General features: G+C 30.6%; 2 protein-coding genes across 8 annotated transcripts; both read left to right on the forward strand.

The window, feature by feature from the left end:
• The first annotated feature begins 2991 nt into the window (after positions 1 to 2991).
• Positions 2992 to 15946, forward strand: LOC127250573 (putative ion channel POLLUX-like 2). Of its 4 annotated transcripts, none has more exons than XM_051273926.1 (24): positions 2992 to 3284; positions 5907 to 6001; positions 6171 to 6277; positions 6720 to 7015; positions 7609 to 7680; positions 8527 to 8602; positions 8702 to 8800; positions 8887 to 9041; positions 9136 to 9240; positions 9350 to 9436; positions 9677 to 9758; positions 9823 to 9970; positions 10064 to 10140; positions 10228 to 10308; positions 10877 to 11071; positions 11135 to 11257; positions 11375 to 11467; positions 12772 to 12895; positions 13004 to 13080; positions 13817 to 13864; positions 13959 to 14028; positions 14118 to 14191; positions 14882 to 14992; positions 15647 to 15946. In XM_051273926.1, the coding sequence occupies exons 1-24, from the start codon at positions 3190 to 3192 to the stop codon at positions 15746 to 15748; spliced, it is 2592 nt and encodes an 863-aa protein (XP_051129883.1). In that variant the 5' UTR covers positions 2992 to 3189; the 3' UTR covers positions 15749 to 15946. The 4 variants fall into 4 exon arrangements, with proteins under 4 accessions (XP_051129883.1, XP_051129884.1, XP_051129885.1 ...); XM_051273927.1 differs by having other exon boundaries at positions 11144 to 11257; XM_051273928.1 differs by having other exon boundaries at positions 6729 to 7015.
• Positions 15947 to 16476: 530 nt separating this feature from the next.
• On the forward strand, positions 16477 to 21575 carry LOC127250629 (rRNA-processing protein EFG1-like). 4 transcript variants are annotated; one of them, XM_051274010.1, is made up of 8 exons: positions 16480 to 16774; positions 17562 to 17691; positions 17823 to 17950; positions 18539 to 18677; positions 20339 to 20444; positions 20931 to 20994; positions 21082 to 21369; positions 21442 to 21575. In XM_051274010.1, exons 1-7 carry the CDS (start codon positions 16601 to 16603, stop codon positions 21367 to 21369), a joined length of 1029 nt encoding a protein of 342 aa, XP_051129967.1. In that variant the 5' UTR covers positions 16480 to 16600; the 3' UTR covers positions 21442 to 21575. The 4 variants fall into 4 exon arrangements, with proteins under 4 accessions (XP_051129969.1, XP_051129967.1, XP_051129968.1 ...); XM_051274011.1 differs by having other exon boundaries at positions 21473 to 21575; XM_051274012.1 differs by having other exon boundaries at positions 16477 to 16774; positions 21088 to 21575.
• The last annotated feature ends 522 nt before the right edge of the window (positions 21576 to 22097 follow it).

The raw sequence follows: 22097 nt of genomic DNA on the forward strand, positions 1-22097 counted from the left end.
GCAAAACGGAATCGATGAACCATATTTGATCAAATGATAATGAAAGCATGGGATCGGAAATTAGGGGCGTTTTTGTCAATTAGCTGATAGCGGTTAGCTATTAGTTAATAATTAGTTGTTTGTACTAAAGTGTTTTGTAAATTAACGGTTTGATATTAGTTGTTTATACGTAAAATGACAATTAAGTATATTTTATATTTTATTTCAAAATATTTAGTTGAATTTTTTCGGTGAGTAGACTTTTTTTATAATTTTATTATTAATTTTAAAAATTTAAAAATTTTTAGTAAGATATTTGTTTTTATTATTCTAAAAATATTTTGTAAAAAATTAATACAAACTTATTGAAAATATATTTATTTTTTTATTAGAAATAGTATAAATATAAAAAAAAACAAAAATTATTCATATTTTTATTAGATTAATTTTTAATTAATATATATTTTATATTAAATTTATAATTTAAAATAAATATATTGTTTTTAATAAATATATTATGTGATAAAAAAATATTATATAATTGATTGAATAAAATTAATATTTTTATATTATTTTTATTAAAAAATAAAAATAAAATATAAATAAGATAATTGACATATAAAAAAATAATTATTTTAAATTTATAAATATAAATTTATAAGTTATTAGAAAAATATATATCTAAATAATTAATAAATAGTGTAATAGAAAAATATATGAATATAAGTGAAAGAATTAATTAATTTTAAGGGCAAATAAAAAATAAGAAAAAATTAAAATGAAAAAGTTAATCCGAAACGCCTTTTTCAAAATTAGCTTTTTGGACCCAAAATAAACTAATTGAAAACTTTACCCAACACTAAAATTAACTGGCTTACTGGTCAAACAGCTAAAACTCAGCTAAAAGCTCTTAAAAAAATTGTTTACCAAATACTCTCCATATAATTTCAAAATCATACACTGAATATACTCTGAATAAACCTTAAATCAAATCCTATCAAACGAATCAAGTGTGAAATCTTAAAGTGTGCTTTGAATAAACCTCCAATCTAATAAAAATACACTAAATATAGTAGACAATACCAATAATAAATTTTGAACAATGATCTCACGCAGTGACGAAATCAGCTTTGCGGCTCCGGGGAGGTAAAATTGTTATATTTATTTATTTCATTTTTTTTACCGTTTATTTTTAGTTTCAACTTACTTCAAGCCCATTTTTTTTTATTTGAACGGTTGTTTATGTATGTACAAAAAATAATATAAAAAATAATTATATATTTGTAATTTAAATAAAAGTTAAAGAGTATTTTGGTATTGGTGTATAATTATACCCAGTGTTGACTACACTACATATAAATTAGAAAGAGTTATAGGTCTGTTTCTTTTTACCCAATCCCGACGTTTTTTACTATTTCAATTTTATATTTCTCGAAAAAATATACTCCATTCGTCCCAGAAGAAGTGTCTTGTCGGGAGTTGGCACGGGAATGAATGAATAATAGTATTTAATTGAAAGTAGTATAAAATATAATGTAAAAACTAAAATGTCCTTACTTTTTGAAGGATTTTAAAAAGCAGGTTAGAGTAATAATTATGGGTAGTTTGGAAAAGTATGAATAATTTTGTTATAAAGTGGGGACCACGATTACTAAATAAGGAAACAGAACAATTGTTTTGGGACGGAAGAAAATGAAAAAACAAGACAATTCTTTTGAAAAAGAGGGAGTATTTATTTCTTTTATAAATATTCATTAAATATTATTTTAATACTAAATCAAAATTAAATATTTTTTTCAAACCAATTAATTTAAATAAAGTTTTTTTTAAAAAAATAATAAAAATAACTATAAAAATAATTTTTTGTTAGTAAGTAATTAAAAAATATATTAATAAAATAATTATAAATTAAAATTAAATTTAAAATAATTAAATAATTTAATTAAAATTTAAAACATATAACCTTTAAAATTAAAATATATAGTATGTGAAACATAGGGAATAATAATAAAATATCGAAATGAATTTATTCTTTTACATTTATATCATTCACGACAAATTTTATAATAAAAATATATTGCTTTATCGTACAAAATATTTAAAAAATAATAAAAATTAATTCATCTAAACAAAAACGTAAATGTGTTGTTTCAATAAAAATTATTCGTCCTACTTAATTTATTCAACCTTTCTTAATTTATTCAACCTTTTATATTTTCGTATATTTCACTAATATTATTTTTTTAAAAAAAATAATTATATACTTTAATTAAATTTTAAAATTTAAAATTTAAAATTTTTTTATTTTAATTAAAGTATTTAAAAATTAATAATATTATAAACATTATTATTTTTATATTGTTTATTCAATTCTAAAAAAATATAACTTCAAATAATTTTACCAAACAAAGAAACCCATAATATTAGAAAAAACAAATATTTATCTTTTTTTTTTTTTTGATTTTATCATTGATTTTTACTATTAATTTTTTTTTTCAAAAATATTACTACATCAAACAATTATTTTTATTTCTTTATATTAGAGTACAAATTTATTTATATTCATCGACCTTTATTTTATATTACGTCAATTAATTATTCAAATTTAAAATTTTTTACTATAAAAAATTCAAATAAAAAAAATGGCAAAATTGTCCGTAACTTCCTTGTGGTTTCGAAACTCAGCGTGAATTTTTCTTCTATTTTAAAAATTGTATGACGCCCTTTATACTTTTAAAAAAATATTGCATGAAACCACTTTGTGACATGACACTCACTTATATTTTCAAAAATATTGCATAAAACCCCTGTCATACAATATATAGAGAGGAAATCATTTTCTTATCACAAGAAAAAAGTTCATGATGGTAGAGTTTACGTTTTTCTAAAATATAAGCGATACCATGCAATTTGTAAAGCACAGAAAGATTTTACCCTAAATTTTGAAAACAATTTTACCTTTAAAAAAAAAATTAAAACCCTCAAACGACCGAATAAAACACACCCTTAAGTTCTTGATGGAAATTTGATGTGCGGTTGGCTGGCTTTGATGTAGATTTTATTATGTCTTTGTCTGACCTGCAATCCCATTTTGACATATGCTCAATTCTTGCACGCGCGTTTAATCGATGCCATTCAATTCCATTCCGAGGACGGTGATGCACTGAAGAAACAATCCATCTGTTTCTGTCTCAGGATAGTGAAGAAGAAATGGAGGTATTGCAGTTGCACAGCTTGCGGCCATGGCTGTCGCCTCCCACACTGAATTCATCGTCATCGTCATCTTCATCTTCATCTTCTAAGAGGTTGGTCCTTTCCCCTTTTTACTTTTCTATCTGCAGATGAAAAAAGATTTCTCTGTTTTTATGTGGTCAGGCTCAGGATGGTTAGTGCAGACAACCTGTTTGATAAAATTACTGAACCAGTACCAATAGCATGGGATTTGTATTAAAGTTATTTCATCAAATTCATTACTTTATAAATGGATTTTATAAATCTTCGAAATTGGTTGTGTAGTCTGGCCATTTTTTTTTTGGGGGGGGGGGGCTAGATTTTGAGTTAGATTTGAGGCATCTCTAACCCTTCACTACCCTTCACTCTATTTTTGGAGGAAAAATGCCGATGATCTAGAGTGATTTTACTTCAACTATAAATTTCAATTTTCTCTCTAAAAAATATATTCTCTATATATTCTTTTTTATATAATTTTTCATATTTATAAATTACACCCTAATAATTTATATTTTTTTAAAATTTACATATATGAAAATTAACATTTATAAATAACTATTACAAATAAAATAATTTAAAAAAAATAAAATTATACATCACTTTTAAAAAATAAAATTATATATCATTTTTTTAAAAAAATAAAATTATATATCACTTTTCAAAAAATATAATTATATATCACTTTTAAAAAATAAAATTATATATTATTTTTCAAAAAATAAAATAAAATTACATATAACTTTTTAAAATATAAAATTATATATCATTATTCTAAAAAAAATAAAAAATTACACAATACACCCAAAAAAATAACAAAATACACCAAACACCACAAAAACTCCAAAAATGTGGAATGGAGGTACAGCGCTACTGCATAAAGAGGGGGGATTTGGGGGTGGGTTGGAGCCCCTCCCCCCATTTTTGGCACAACCCACTGCAGCCTGAATAGTAAAAATTTTCAATTTGAATAGTTGTATAATGTGATATAAACAAGGGTTGATGTAATATTTTGAATGTAAAATTAATTTTTAGTATAATATAAAAAATTAGGTGTTTGATTTGATATTTTTTGGGGAAAATCCAACCCCCAAACAAAAGTCTATCCATCTTATTTGACATGTTTTTATCTCAGAGAGCATCTTCAACCCAAATTGGGGATGGGGCTCCAACCAACCCATTTACCCCTCCAATTTTGAAGTGAGATATTTTTGTATATTTATGTTATATTTGGGGTATGTTGTGTAATTTTTTTTTAAAGTGATACATAATTTTATTTTTAAAAAGTAATATGTAATTTTTTAAATAAAGTACAAATTATATATTTTTTGGGTGATAATGTAAAATGAAATAAAAGTTGTGGTGTAATTTATAGATATGAAAAATTATATAAAATGAAATAAAAGAGGAATATATAATATAATATAGGAAATATACTTTTTAGAGAAAAAATTAAAGTTTATAATTGGAGTAAGATTAATGTAGATCAACTCATTTTGACTTGCTGCTGCAAAAATAGAGTAATAGGTCGGAGATGACCTAAGTAAATCATACTCCTTCCGTCCGTAATAATTATGCCATTTTTCTTGTTTTTTAGATTATCCGATAAACATATGCATAATCGATTTAGAGTAAACAACTTTATTATTAACTTTTTAATAAATTTTCTATAATATCCTATTATATGTTTTACCTACTCAACTTTAAAATATGACTATTTCCGTTATGCTCTAAGGTCTTATTTAGTTTTTGAAAACTTAGTACAAATCTAAGGAAAAATGATAAAAATATTTCTATTAGTGTCTTATAATACTCCCTCCGTCATGCAAATTTGTGCTCATTTGACCGAGCACGAGAATTAATAAAAGTGAGTAATAATTGTTACTTTTTCCTTTCATAGTGAAAAAAGTACAAAAATATAATAATTTTTTACTAAAAAGGGAAACTAAAATAATTTTCGATGACAACCCAAAAAGAAAAGTGAGTATAGATTTGAATGACGGAGGAAGTACTATTATAATGGAATTTGTGCAAAAAAAATTATACAAATATAATAATATTTTTAACGTTTAGTAAAAAGACGCAAAAAGTAAATGAGACATTTAGAGCCGGACGGAAGGAGCATTATTTTGGGTGTTTGTGTCCAAGTATTGTGGCATAATTAGCCGGATGGAGGAAGCATTAATTTTAAACATATTTAACAAATATAATTCAAGTTAATTAATTCTGTAACATATAGATCATACATGACCACTCAAAATCCTTCTATTTTATCTCACTCAATAAATAAATATTTTTTATCTATATTTAAAAATTTTAATTTTTTATAAAATTAATTTATGTTAATTACTATTTCTATTATATAAAATTTTATTCTCAAACAAGATATCCATACTATATATATATATTTTTTATTGAGATATATTTTTAAAATATTTAAATATATATTCTAAATTTTTTTAATCATATATTTTTATTTTAAAACTATCAACAACACAACTCTGACATAAAAAAATAATAGAATAATATTATAACCTATTATAATTAACTAAACTTCATTACTGATTATTTCCATGTCCTGTGTTCTGGATATGGAATGTTACTTATGGTTTTATTTCTGCTCAATGCATTACTCTTATACCAATTCATCACCTCATGCGAATAAAAGGATGCTATGCTCATGGTTTGATCACTTTCAGGAAGTCAAGGCGATACCGGAGCCGGTGCATCCCCTGTTCGGCTTTGTTTGCTGAAACTTCATTCCTAAATAGCATTCGAAAGCAATTCATTCAGGGTATCATTTCTTGTAGCTATACATTGATTTTAGTAATAAAAGCTCAATATAATGCTTTTCATGTATATTTGGTAACTATCAGCAGTAGGGTATTTGTATGGCTGATATTCAATATGGACATTACATTTCATAGGTGAGTGTCATTTGTATCATTTCAATCTTTTTCCAGAAAAATGGACAATAAATTGGAAGAATTTAAACCCTGCAATGAAGCTTCCTGTTTCTAGAAGATCATGTACATATTCCTTGAAGACGGATTCAAAGAAGAGTTCTCAGGTGTGTTAATTTTTGTGTTTACCTAACTTTTTCTTTTCATGATTACGAATCATTTCCGCTGAAGCTTTCATGGAATGAATAGAAAAGATACAAAAAAAAGTCTATGCATTAGAAAAATAAAAAAATGGTGTGATTCTTATTGAGTGTCTTAGGCTCCGTTTAGATATAAGTTTTTTAAGTTTTGAAGTATTGAAATATTTTGAAAATAGTAAAACTTTGTGTATTTGATGTGATGTTTTGTAAGAGGGGATTTAATATCTCGTGTTTATATAAATCAATATCATTGAATGCTCAGAGGGTAGTGGTTCACAAAGAAGGCCTGCACCCCTTACTATAGTGTACGTAAATATGAAAGATTTTGCTATACATTTGGTCATCTCACTATAGCTGTATGTGGTAAGAGTGGAATATTGTAAGTCTGAAGTGTTTGCCTTTTGTGAAGAACTTTCAGGTTTGGAAAAAAAGGCTCTTGATGGCATCCTTCTTATCTCTTATCCTCATCAAAATGATGAATTTGTATAGCAACACCACGATGATGGAAGTGGTTCGAGAATCATTGTGTTGTGCAGCTCAACGATTTGCTGCTTCAAGTTCGCCTTTCGCTTGCATGTCTAATTCTTTAAGTAAACCAACCCCTCTTCAATTGCATGTCTCCCTACCTTCCCTTCAAGATATCAAATGGAATCTTGCTCGACTAGCTTATTTATTCAATATACAACTCGAGAGGAATGTGGCAACGTAAGCAACAACTGTATGAATTCCCTCCTTCTGCCTTCGCCCCCTCCCCTCTCAAGTTTTTAACATTAATTTTTTACAATAAGTTTGCATTTCTACGTTAGTTTCATGATATTCGGCACCCGTAAGATTGAAAGAAAAAAATCATGTTAGGCTACATCCATTTCTTTAGTAACAAGAATTGATTTGCTTTTCTCCAGTTAATGCAACTAAAGAGGAATAGCAATTGATAATTCTTATAGAAGTTAGAACTAGAGATGGAGTTATGCATTTTAGATTGCTTCCTACATTGCTTTCTAGCGTGCTTTATTTTATTTTACTTTTTTTCCACGAAGAACCTTGACTCCAAAATAGATTTCTCTTTCCTGTAAGATTAAGAAGTTTACTAAAAAGCTCAGATCGAGCTCGCAAAGGAAGAAGAAATCAGAAATTTTACATGCTCTTTTTATTTTTTTATGTTCTTTCTTACCTTTCTTCATTTCACCGTTATGATCTTTGCTTATTGCTTTGAATAATGCAAGTGATTTCCAGCAATCAACTTAGAACTTACTCTTCATTTGATTGAAACCAACTGATAATATGGACTTTTTTTCCAGGTTCTTTATAGTGCTTCTTGTGGCATGCATCACATTTGTCATTATTGGTGGCTTCCTCTTCTTTAAACTCAGGTGAAACAGTGATCATATTTCTACATTGTTATTGAAAATCCTATGGATCTGTTGGTGCAACCTTGTTTGTTTCAACATAATGCTCAGAAAATAAAACTCTAGTGCATTAGACATTTTGACCGTACAGGGAATAAATATGGCTGAGGATTTTAAGTTACAAATTTGCAAAATTGCCCAAAGTCCACCTGCGGTTTGGAAAATTTGCATAATTCTTCCTTGTAATTTAAAAATTGTATAACACTTCCTCATATTTTTCAGAATGTTGTATAAAACTCTCCCACCGTCTACACTTAACAGAGTGTACGCGACATGCGCCAATAATGTTGTATCAATAAAGTGTGCCAACTTTAGAATTTATATTATTGGTGTGTGTCGCATACGTTCTGTTAAGTGTAGAAGGAAAGGGAGTTTGATGCAATATTTTGGAAAACATAAGAAGTGTAATGCAATTTTTAAACCACATGGGAGAATTACCCAGAGTTTCCAAATCACATGTGAGTTAGAGGTAACTTTGCCTTACAAATTTAATGCTTGTTGGAAAATAAAGTCAAGTTATTGGCAGGTTTTGTAGAAGAAACTTTCTACCAGTTGTATTCCTTGAAATTCTTTTCTGAAATCATAATTTATTGTCATCAAAATTCCTGATTGTTCATGTGTATCGAGAAACTCAGAAATGAAGTGATCAGCTTCCTTTCGATTACTGTCCTTTTTTAATCCTGTGATTTATATCATGAACGAGCCAAGATTGTAATGTGTGCTGTATATTCTCCTAGCTGTAATCACCTCTTGCCGCTTTTATAGTGTTTTCTCTTTCTCTGACATAATGCATGCTGTGTTGAAGTACAGGGGAAGCACTCAACCTCTCGAGGATTGCTTTTGGGACGCGTGGGCGTGCCTCTGCTCGTCATCCACTCATTTGAAAGTGTGACACATTTTTTGCCAATTCGATCTTGTCACTCGATAGCATGTAGCCCTGTGGCAACATTCACAGTTAAAAATCATTCTTTGCCTTCAACTGCAGCAAAAAACTCGAATCGAGCGTGTCCTTGGCTTTGTCCTTGCAATATGGGGCATACTGTTCTATTCCCGGCTGCTGAGCACCATGACCGAACAATTCAGAGTTATATAACGATTCTTTGGCTTTTCTAAAGATCTATAACAATAAGGTGAACAATAAGGTGACTCATCTGATTTGTCTTTTGGCAGAATAACATGTACAAACTCAGAGAAGGTGCACAGATGCAAGTTCTGGAGTCGGATCATATCATTATATGTGGAATTAATAATCGTTTGAGCTTCATATTAAAGCAGCTGAACAAATACCATGAATTTGCCATTCGGTTGGGAACTGCTACAGCTCGGTGATTGCATATTCTTTCTCTTGCTAGTTTCATTATTTGTAAAAGTGTTTTAAGACAGCTCTACCTCTTTTATATCTGCGGTTTGTGTTTACAGGAGACAGAGAATTCTTCTTTTATCCGATCTTCCGAGGAAGCAGATGGACAAAGTGGCAGAGAGTATAGCCAAAGATTTAAAGCACATTGATGTTCTTTCGAAAAGGTACATTTAACAGTTGTAGAATATCCCATAAACTATAACTTGACGAACTCAAGCCTTATCTTTCAATTCACTGAATACTATTATGACAGCACGATCCCTTCTTGTTCAGTTGTAGCCTGAGTTTAACCAAGTCATTTGAAAGAGCTGCAGCCAATAAGGCACGTGCAATAATCATATTACCAACGAAGGGAGATCAGTAAGAAATTGCCCTTTATGGCATTTCTGTAAAGTAAATTTTAATTCACCTATGATGTATGAGATAATAAAGACCTTCGTGAAAAAATGCACCACAAGAAGAAAATGGTGCTTTTAGTATTGTTCGATTTTACCTGCACATGAGAGCTCTTTTTTATGCGATTTGCAGAGAATACTTGCAAAATAACATTTTATCTTTATTTCATGATGAAGATTTTTATGTAGATGTTTTAATGATTAGGTATGAAGTTGACACGGATGCATTTCTATCTGTACTTGCGCTTCAACCACTTGACATGGCCTCGGTGCCTACTATAGTCGAGGTATTTGTGAAGGCTCGACACTTCTCTATTAAGTTGGGATTGAACTTTGGCTTTTGTTATGCAGGTTTCAAATCCGACCACAAGTGATCTTTTGAAGTCGATCTCAGGTTTGAAAGTAGAGCCTGTGGAAAATGTGGTGTCAAAGCTATTTGTTCAATGCTCTCGACAAAAAGGACTCATCAAAATATACAAGCATTTGCTCAATTACCAGAGTACCGTGCTTCCCATTTAAATTTATATATTTTTCACAACTGATAATCCATCTCATCAGCAGCATAGATTTCTAACAATGTGATATTCGACAGAAAATGTATTCAATTTATGCAATTTTCCTAATTTAGCGGGACTAAACTACAGGCAATTGAGACGGGGATTTCAAGAGGTAAAGAGCATGAACAAGCTTTTATAACATCCTTCACTCAATTGAATGGCTTGTAATTCATCTCCCATGTTTCGACTATCTTAACAGGCTGTAGTTTGCGGTCTCTATAGAGATGGAAAGATTTATTTCCACCCGAATGACGATGAGGTCTTGAAAGAAACTGACAAAGTGAGAAAAACTTGTCTTACATGATGCACTTATTATAAACAATATCCTCTTTAAGCATTATTCACCTTATGGTTTAATTTCAATGAAAACAGCGAGAGGTATGCTTAAAAAGTACATACGAAAATTAGTTTTGCATGTTTAATTCATTTCTATATTCTCTTGGTTTGTAAAGTGATTCTTTGACATATCAACAGACAGAATTCGAACAATGTGTGATTTGATAATAACAAGCAAGTAATCGAAGGGGCACATTCCTTTTAGCTGTTTTTATGTTACTTACATGCTCTGTGAAAAATATCTTTACTCGATGATAAAAATGGTTTATTAAGTAGATTGATGAACCTCAGTTAGCTTAAACAAGTCAATATCGAACTCAAGCACATACAAAAGCTATCTTCTTAAAAGTCCTGAATGTGAATAATGGTTCACTGCTAGAAAATAATTCAATGAGCATGATCTTGTTTGAGTAGATTAATGAACCAAGCTCGAATACAAGAAATTCAATTTTTTTTTAATAACTCTAGTTATACATCTATACAGTCACCTACGTACTATTCTGCTTCTGCAGATTTTGTTCATTGCAGCAGTGCATGGTAAGAAGAAACTACAGCTTTCATCTCCAGATGATGCTAAAGAAGCTGATCCCTCGATCAATAACCCCGAGACCCTTAAACAAAACAGTGAATTTTTTCATCGTAAATTGAATTCTACAAGCAACCGTTTGAATAACATTGTAAAAAGACCAAAGAAATCTGACTCAAAGGTATGCCTCTCTACCCTTCTATTATTTTTGCTCCAAGGGTAGTCATTTTATTCTTCAATTTAGTTGATGCAGACATCAGATTCGTCCCATGGCCCAAAAGAATGTATATTATTGCTCGGTTGGCGACCAGATGTCGTTGAAATGATTGAGGAATACAACAATTATCTTGGCCCTGGCAGCATGCTGGTAATATGCATCTAATTATTCAGCAATCATTCGAATGTTTAATTTAGGCTAATTTCAAGTATTAAGAAGGAAATAGTCGGCTTGACTTCTATTTTGTATCTCGATGAAAACATGCAGGAAATTTTGTCTGACGTTCCTTTGGACGATAGAAATAAAGCATGGAAGCTTACTAGACAAGGAAAGCTAAAAAATGTTCGAGTTCAACATAAGGTAAATTTTCATTGCTAGTTGTTTTTTTAGGAGAATTAGTAGTTGTATGTGATACTTTATATGAATATAGATATATTTTTATTAAAACTAACAAAATTGTATAGTAAAAAATGAAACGAATAACTAAAAAAGAATAAAGATATTAAGTTTTCACAAAAAGTAAAATGTTATATAATATTTCAAAATTTACTAATTTTAGTTCCTTAATGTTTTTTATGTTAAGATTGATTAAAATAAATATCAATAACATTTGTATTTACAAAAAAATAATAAGGGTACAATATACCTTATGTTTAATTAAAGATGCATATAACATTACAATTTTTTTCTTTTAGCAATTTCTTTTTGTGCAACTCCCGTACTCTCCAATAAAAATATAATATTCCTTCTAAAAAATCATCACATCAAACCATTATGCAAATACAAAATACAAACACAAACAAAACACACCTCTAAGTTCTATTATTGCATAAAATCCTATTTTTGTTAGCATGAAGTTTGTATTGAATAATATATATTTTTCATTCAAAACTAACGACAACTAAAAATTACACGTTTCTTATGCGGATGACATTGTATTGCACGATGTTGTAGTGTGAAATTTTGACGGCTTTTATAAATTTTACAATGTTCATTTATTTACAAAACAAGGTCATCCGTATAATAGGTGAGTGATTCTTAGTCATTGTTATGTTTGGATGAAAATAGTATATTTTGCAGACTTCATGTTTAATATAAGAGGATTTTACGCAATAAATAGAATATAAGGCTACTATTATGGTGTATTATGCCCTTCACCCTAATAATAATAATAATAATACTAACAAAATGTAGGTTTTATGCTGCAATTGTCTTGAGAAATTGTGCGACTAATGGTGTGTTCTTTTGGAATTTTATTTATTTATTTTTTGAATAGTGATTTGGATATTTTATAAAAGAAAATAGTATTTTTTTTTTAATAAGGAATCACGATGATTGCATAGTAAACAAATTAAAATTAAACTTCAAAAGAATAAAATGTAGTTCTCTTTTTAAAAAAGTAATAAATAAGTTTTTTTACCATACAATCTTACGACTCCCAATAATTATACATTATTTACTTTCACAAAGCATTACATCCAACTATTATTTAAATACAAAACACAAACATATCCTAAAATTACAAAAATTAATCTGTTATTGCAATATAAAGTTCCCTTACGAGTAAAATAGAAAATATATACTTTTTGTGAAAACTAAAAGTTACAATTTTATTGTTCAACTCTTATGTTTGATTGATATGTCCTATATCTGTATATGGGAAGGTTGGAAACCCGATGGATTATGATACCTTAGAGCATTCCATCGACAACATACGAAAATCCTTGAAGAAAGACGATCTTACATTTTCTATAGCTGTAGTGTCAGATAGAGAGTGGCAAGTCGGAGGTAGCTCTATTTAGCACCAATCTATTTAATACAAACGGCATATTGGTTTCTGAATGTTTCTTTTCCATGGTTTAGATCCTTTCTGAATGTTTCTTTTCCATGGTTTAGATCCATCGAGAGCAGACAAGAACTCTGCATATTCTCTACTGCTGGCTGAAACTATTTGTAATAAACTTGGAGTACAGGTATGTGCCTGCTTTTTTATATATCTTCAAAAAAAATTGTATTTTTCTTCTATAGTCTTGGAAACAGTAAAATTTTGAATCGACTTTTTTTTTGATGTGGTGTTTTTGATGAATTATTTTTGCTAATGGATTAAATAAAAAAATAAGAGTTTGATTTGATGGTTAAGTAAAAAATATGAGAGTTACATTGCATACAAAAGTGTAACATAAAGGAATATATACTCCTTCAGTCTCTTTTTGTTTGTCTGGTTTGACGTTAGGAGATATAATTTTGATTATTTTTTTTTTAGTATTCTGTCTTTATTTTTAAACTATCCCAAACTAAAAATAATAACAAGAGATTTGAAACTGATGTAATATATATGTGTATTGAAAACAACAACCATTTACGGAAAAGAATCATTAACTAATTTCATTGTGTTCTGTAAAATTCCCAAAAAAGATACCTAGAAACTAAAAACAAATTTTTGAAGAGATAGATTGCATTATTTTGATAGTAAATGGACTCTTAAATTGGTTCAGAATTGTGTTGTTAAATGTATAAAAAATCTATTGTAGTTGTTAAGAAGTTCGTTAAACCACTTGAGATATTTTTAGAACGAAATAAAATGTTAGTATGGTGTTGAACTATTAATCTATGGTATAAATATGAGTTCCCCGTTTTATGTTTTCCGTTATCTTCGAGTATATATTCCATTGCTTACATTTCTTAACCGAACTAAGTTCCTGCCGGCAGGTACACAACCTAGTGGCAGAAATTGTCGATTCCAAATTGGGGAAACAAGTAAATTTCCCTTCTACAAACATCAATTGATGATATCATTTAGGACACGGTCGGATTTCAAGACAAAGAACTAATTTTTGCATCTTCCTTATAGATCACGCGAACGAGGCCATCCCACACATACATTGCAGCTGAGGAAGTGATGAGCCTTGTAATGGCACAAGGTTTGACTAAACATCTCATCCCATTGTTAGAACATTACATCGGATGGAAATAAGATGACAACGGGTGCACTTATTTTTTGTGTAAGTAGTGGCTGAAAATAGCGCACTTAACGAGGTTTGGAAAGACATTCTCAACGCTGAGGGCGACGAGATATACATAAAGGTGAAAGTTCCCTTCTTTTGTCTTCACGGTTTTTACATATTTATTTTATTCGAGTTTGAGCTCTTTCTATAACGGATCAAATTTTTCCTCCTTGAACACTTTTTTGTCAGCCTAGCAATTTCTTGACATCTTTAAGAACCTTGCTAGCAACACTTGCACAAATACATTAGCTCGGGAACTTAGAGAATATTTAGGAAGTAATTGTATTGCTCTCGAAACTTAGTGGTTTACAAATGAGGTGCATATCCCTACTTATACACAACCCAATGGACGGATGAGATTGATTCGATCTAACAGCTACAATCAATTCATTAGAACATTCTAGACTATTTAGAGTATTCTATACGATTATAAAATATTCCACAATGTAGACATAGTCTTTTCTGTAAACTTCTCACTCTTGTTCACTTTCGTTCACATATTCGGTCCGGGATAATTGTGTAGTGCTAGGCTAGTCAAATTTTATTTCTGAAAATGCCCATTCAAATGCTCGAAAAACCTCAATTAGTTGTTTTGGTTTTTGTCGAAAATTCGCATTATTATTAGGTACTTGTTTTGGAATTTTTTATTATATTTTATTTTCCAAATTTGCAAGTTTTAGAATTGAATTGAGCCTTGTTTTGTTCAAGTACTCGGTCAATTTAAAACTCGCAAATTTGAAGAATAAAACTGATATGACTTTGTGGACAGGATGTAGATCTTTATATGAAAGATGGTGAAAATCCTTCATTCAATGAACTATCGGAGCGAGCACATCTTCGTGGAGAAGTTGCCATTGGTTATGTTCGTAACAACAAAAAGGTAGCTTGTGCGATTAAGATTATGTTCTATTTGAGTTTTTTCTTTTTCTTTTTTAAATATTTACTATACGATTTTCACGATTATATATATATATATATTTACAAGATATGTAAATTATTATTAAACTAAAATTCATAAGTAAAATACAAAGTCAAATAGTGTCCTAAGGAATAATCTAATAGTATGGGGTGAATTCGAAATTATGAAGTTATGGATTTAAAGATTTGGTATGATATGTCATGTTGCTATTGAGTTTATAATCTTATATGTCAGATTTATTATCAAGTATAAATTAATTTTTATTTGTAAATTATATGATAAATGATAACTTATCATTAATAGTAGAATTTGTGAACTTTGGTTATAATTGTATGGTTAAGTTGTGTCTAGTAAAAGTTTGGAATGGTTTTAAATTTTTTTAGAATAATATAAAATTTGAATAAAAATTATATTTTTGATGCAATATAAATATATGTTAGATGTAGTTTTTTATATAGAAAATATCTTTTGATGTATTTTTTTAAGTGTATTTTAAATCATTTTTATTTTAAAGCTATTGTTCATAAATAATGTCAAAAGTCATATAAAATATATGTAAATGAAGTACTGGTTATTATTGAATGATTAATGATAGTTCTATTTGTGCCGGTGTAGGTTATTAACCCGACTCCAAAATCCGACCCATTGATGCTTGAACGCTCCGACTCATTGATCGTAATTTCCGAGCTCGAGGGAGAGCAACCGATAGTTAAGTAGAATATTTCAAATTATAGTTTATATATATATATATATATATTAAAATTTGTAAGAATATTAAAATTACTGAAATTGAATGTACTGCTTCCATTCCGATGATTCTTTATTAGAAGATGATACATTTAGGGTGTGTTTGTTCGGAGGTTTGGATTTTGGATTTTGAGTTGAGATTTGAATAGTAAAAATTTTGAATTGTAATAGTAGTACGATGTGATGATTTGAATGAAAAATTAATTTATAATATAATATAAAAAATAAAAAATAGATGTTTGATGCTCCTTTAGTGAATAGTAAAATTTTGCAAAAATCTTACAAACAAACACACCTTTAATTTTAATTTTAAATAAAATTAACAAATATAAATAAATTTTATTAAAATTTTAATTTTTTATATGCAGAATTTATTAAAAATTTTTTATTTTTATTTCTCTTCACTTAACAAATACTTTTATTTATCTTTAAAAATTTCAATTTTTTTTATAAAACTAATTATAGTAATTACAAATAAATAAATATATATTTTTATTTATTTATATTATATAAAATTTTAATTTTTTAATTAAATATTTATGTTAAATATATTTTTATTAAAATAAAATATTTAAAATATCAACAATATTATTCCTATGAAATAATATCATAGTTTATTATTATTAGTGTGAACTATTCTAAATATTGTTTCTTTTATCTGACCTGACCCGGACTGAGGGGAATAGTTATCTAATTAATACATCATTCATCCTTCATTCATCCTTCCTCTATGCACACGTTACAGCAGAATTGGACACAACAAAGTATCAAAACGACGCCGTATTGCCCGCCCGCTCTCGAAGGACGACGACTGCGGCGAAAATGGGGCACGGAGGTTACGGCAAGCGCCGAACAGCCGCCGCGGAGCGGAAGAATCCCCACGGCCAGCGCCGTCCCAAAGCCCTAGCTGTTGACAAGAAATCCAAGGCCGCCGTCAAGCCCAAAGCGGTCTCCCTCAAAAACCAGATTCGCTCCATTGAGCGCATGCTTCGCAGAGTATTTTTCACACTCTCAACTTTCCCTAATCCCTAATTTCTCCACGTATCCGTACACCTAACGCACGCGCACTTGTGTATTCGTATCAATTTTGTCGATTATTTTTTACTCTGCGGATGAGCGATGCATTCGATTATTTCGGTTTGGAGCGTTACTCAATTATTGCGGTTGAATTGATGTGGTTCTGTCGTCAATTGTTCATATATATAGATATATTAGGCTAGATATCAAAAGCAACCTCAGATTGATTTTGTGTAATTTGTGTTGCACCTAGAAAAGGGGTAAATGGAGGATGGTTTGTTTTGGTGCTTGTGGATGCTAAGATTGTCTAGAATTAGGGTGTGTTTGTTTTGGAATTTGGATTTTATATTTGGATTTTGAATTGAAAGAATTTTGAATTTGAATAGATGTTTGGGGGTGATATAAAAAAGGGAGTGTAGTTTGATGTGATGTGATGTTTTTGGGGAACAAAATTAGCGAAAAGTAAAAAATTTTGAAAAATCGTTGGACAAACACCAGCACTAAGGTTTTTAGGGTTTTAGGAGTATAGCATAGTTGAATTTTTGTTGACAAGAAAGAGTAGTTACTTTGGATTGAATGTCTTTAAAGGGTTTATATCTGCATGTGATATTGATTCTGTCTTCTCTTTAATTTGCCATTACTATTTCTGTAGGTAGTTTTGTATGTCAAACTTAATTTTCAGCAAAATTATTGGTTGCCACTTGAATTTGCTTTATTTGTTGATGTGTTGAGAGATCTTCAATTTTAACACCAACATGATATGCAGGAATTGCCTCAAGAAGTAAAGGAAACTCAGGAAAAGAAGTTGGAGGAACTCAAGAAACAACAAGAGATTCACACTCGACTGGCTGTGGAACGTAAGATATTTTTACGGAACAGAAAGATTCGATTTTTCGGTAAGGAGTGGGCCAGTCTGATCCTTTAAGAGTTTTTTTTTTGTCTCTAGCCTTTTTACAGTTAAAACTTTCTCTGTTCGGTGCTGTGGATGTGATAAACATTGCAATGACTTATTTTTTTTCATGACTAGAAAGAAGAAAGATTGAGCGAAGGTTAAGAAGGTTGGAGAAGCAGCTGAGGACTTTGACGAGTCAGGCCCAGGAAGCAGACATTGCCGAGCAACTCTCTAAATTGAAAGAAGACCTTGAATACGTTCGGGTATTATGAAATGCTTTCGTCTTTGTTTTATCCATGTGCATTGTCTTTAACTTTGTTGTATGTGATGACTCTGTTTAAACTTCTGTTGGATCTTCTTTCTCGAGCATTTCCTTTACCTATGGTCAATTTTAATTAGTTTTAGATGTCCTATACTAATCTGACTGGCATGCGTTCCACTTGGAATTGAAGAGCTGTGTTGGAGTAAGAAACTATTTTGGGTTCGAGTTTTACCATTTGCATATATTTCATGAAGTTTTTGTTGCGATTTTGTAGTTGCAGCTTAAGTTGAGTTATAATAGGTCATCATTGTTTGGTAAAGCTTGGAATTCATAATGCTTCTATGAAGACATATTATTTCGATCTAGATGCACAATTCTGTATCAAGGAATTTGGAATTCCTTGAGTCAAATCCTTGAATACAGAAATAAGATATACAGTTTTCGAATGAGGGCTGCTTATTGCTAAATTATACGGAATTTGGTTTTTGTCAAAGTTTTTAACTTACATCACTTTTTTTTGTATGTTATTAAATGGAGAAATAACACTACTAATCTTTCCTTGTTTATTGTTCTCAAAACTAACTTACAGTTCTTCCCAAAGACGGAGAAGTATGTCTCATTATTTATGGGAGGTGACGAGGCAGAGATTGTGGAAAAAAGAAACAATTTGCGAAAGCAAATAAAGGCTAATCTGATTGCTGCTGCAGCAAGTGGAAAGGATTTGGAAGGTATTTCCGTTTTTTTAACTTTACTCAAAGGCTTTAGCTGTTTATCCTATGTGCATCTATTATAAATTACCCTGAAAATAAATAAATTAATCCTTGAGTTTCTTCTCTTTTTTCTTTGGAAAATTGTTTTGGATGGAGAATGCAATGGATGTGTCATCACTATGACGCAGGCCTAAAATTGTCTTATGATTCCAAAATATTTGAAGTGGAAATTTATGGCAATTTATCTCCATGGTGTGTGTGGTCTATTGATATTCACTGTATGAGCAACGTCATCATGCCATGATTGACTTGTATGTCAAGAAAACTGTTTCATGTTAGTTGTGAAGAAAATGACTTGCGATATTAGAACTTTAGATGCCTATTCAATAAATGTGAGATCCTATCTTATGCATTTTTATCTGTCTTTCAAGATTCTATGATTGCTAGAGTTGTCGAATAATGCATGAGTGCTAATAATTGGCCCAAATGTTTCAATTTTGTTGCATTAAATGTGCTTTCTTCATTGTATGTGTTGTAGATGATAATGAAATACATAAATGTAAATATTTAGTGCTGTTTTATTTTCATTAAAACCTCCATATTATAGTGAGGCAGGGCTGCTGAAGAGTGCCATTGAAAATCCGCCGAAGCTAATACTTATTAGTTAATTACAAAGCTCTTTGCAACTGTGTTCTATGATGCATAATGCAATGTCGAACTACAAAGCAAAATGACAATTTACAAGCAAATAAAACCGAGAAAAAATATAAAAGTGATTTTTTTTTTTTTTTGCTCATTGAATAATCCACCATATAGACTGATGGAGATATTCTATGAGATTTACTGATTTTTTAGACCACTAAGATAGAATTGTCAATTGTGTGGAACACAAAAGTCAGTTCTAGATAAAATCATAATCGAGTTATAGTCTTTTATAAATTAGTGACCAATTGTGATAAATCATGAACCATTAGTAAAAATAATCAAAATGATAAGAAAACAAACAAGAATTGTGATGCTTGTTGTTAATTCCCCTCGGGCATTTGACTGTATGAGAGAGGGGGGGGGGGTGGTGGTCTAAATTGGTACGGTCAATTTCGTTAGCAATCTTAGTAACTTACGCTAATCTATCACATCTTTGTTGGCAGCCCTTGTATATCATTCCTCTCCTGCACTCTTCCCCTTCTGATTCAAGTTTGGATATGTGTAGTTCGAAATATTTGAAATGGATATTATTATCACACATCGTGCTTAGACTAATGCAGAATCAATATTTACGTTGTTTATTATTTGTAAACCTGTTAGTTCAAAAGCAAAATTGAGCAATTCTAAATGGATATCAAATGGTTGTTTTTGTATGCTTATCAACATGAAAATAGGGACATTGGGGAGCGGATCACCTGCCCCCACCCTCACCCTGTCCTGTTATTTATACACATTGTGTATGTATATCTCACATCGTGAGAGGGGACAGGGGTGCGGGGCAAGGTGGTACAGGGGCAGGTGATCTCCTGGGATATCGAAAGGAACTTCATTTTCTATTATTGTACTTTATATAGGAGTTAAAATTGGAATTTGGGGAACTCTTTAACTGTTTTAATATTAACATGTTGTCTGCCCGTCTGCAATCACATTCATTTTTGAGATTCATATATCAAGTTTTTTACTTCTGCAAACAGAAACAGGGAGCGAGGACGACGGGCTATTGGATCCCAGTGAGGATGATTTCTTCTTACACGGGAGCTCTAGTGATGCATCTGAAGCAGATGACGAATGGAGTGCACGGTACTCTCCAACTGCTTCTTGTATCAGTTTTGTACTGCAAATACTTCATGTAGACGATTACATTCTCTCCTTTTTGGTTCTATTATGCTTGTTCGGATTGGTCTCGAGAAATAAGATTTAGAGTGGTACTCTGAAGTTTTCAGTTTCCAGACCTCCTGCCTTTTTAGCGTCGAGGAAACCTCAAATATTTTCTCAATTACTTTAGAAGGCATAAAGTCGTAACCTTGAATGCCGAAAATGTATATCTTGAAAATCCCCACTTCTATTAAGCTGTAATAAACTGAAATCCGCCAAGGGTAGAAAGATGACATGAATTTATTGTACCAAACTATTTAGCTCATGATACTTTTGAACTATAGAAATATACGATCATTGTCAAAAACACGTAGTGCTTGAATTTGTCCGTTGCTTGATGATGATTCCATGCTTTTAAGATAACCGATTATTTATATATATATATATATATTTTTTTTTTTGGGTGTACAGGGAGCAAGCCTCTAGTGCCTCGGGTAAAGCTGCATCGGGGATGTCCAGTGACGAAAGAAATCAGGTCAGCAATCGAGTCGTATCCACATTTGCAACAATAAGCCGTCTAAAACTAACTACATATCCCATTCTAAATTGTCGTCGGTCGCAGAAGCAGATTTCTGCTCGTGCTCTAATGCCACCTCCCGGCCCGTCCGGAAAGCCATTTTCAAATCTGATGAAAAACAAATCAAGATTCGCAGCATCCTCGAGTAAGAAACCATACAACCGAACTGCTGGAATATCCACATCCAGCAACACATCCAGCAGCCTCGGCATATCGTCGTTCCGGAACAAAGTCCCCGTGGATTCCACCACCAACAGTGGCAACTTAAGCTCCAACTCAGATGCCCGGAAGCCCCGGAGAAAGAGGAGGTCGAAGAAGAAGAAACAGCAATAGGTATGAATTGAATACCGAATTTCAAATTCCGAGGTACGGATTATTCGCATTAATTTGAATCTCTAATGTTAGGTACTCAGAAAAAGTTTTGATCTTGTCTCAGTTGTCGTGTGTTCCTTTTGGTCTTTGCATTCTGCAGCGCCGTTACTTTCAAACCCCTCCCTGTGCTCGTGTATTTGAAATTTCAAAAAATCGATTATCTGGTTCTCTATATCCTTATGATACCTTAAATCTTATGTTTATTTTAGACCTAACTGTGGTTCTAGAACTGCCGGTTCACGGTTGCTTATTAGGTCGAACCGGAACTGAATAATTAGGCATTTCTCGCGACTTCTGGTTGGAGCATATTGGTTTCAATTAAGATACCTGTTTCAATATGGTTTAAGAATTTCTATTTTGGTTCGGTTTGGCTTCGATTTTAGTCGATGCCTAAACTTTTTTTCTTGCGACTTTTAAGCTTGTCTAATACAAGAATTTATCGAGTTTAGGGTTTAAGGATTAGGGTCGTAGAAAAGAGAAAGAAGAAATATGTATGTATGTATGTATGTATGTATGTATAGTAGGTTTTGAGCCTGAACTAGAGGTTTTATGTTAGGTTTGGGTTTGCTTATAGGGTTGGTTCATTTGAAGATTATGCGTGTTGTTTTCTTTACTGTTCAGTCTTTATTTATTGTTTTTTTTTTTTTTTTCGTTAAACTATATTATCAAAAGTAGGGATGACATATCTG

The sequence above is a fragment of the Andrographis paniculata genome, unplaced genomic scaffold (genome assembly GCF_009805555.1).
Source record: "Andrographis paniculata isolate CXL003 unplaced genomic scaffold, ASM980555v1 Contig37END, whole genome shotgun sequence".
In the NCBI taxonomy this organism is placed as follows: domain Eukaryota; kingdom Viridiplantae; phylum Streptophyta; class Magnoliopsida; order Lamiales; family Acanthaceae; genus Andrographis; species Andrographis paniculata.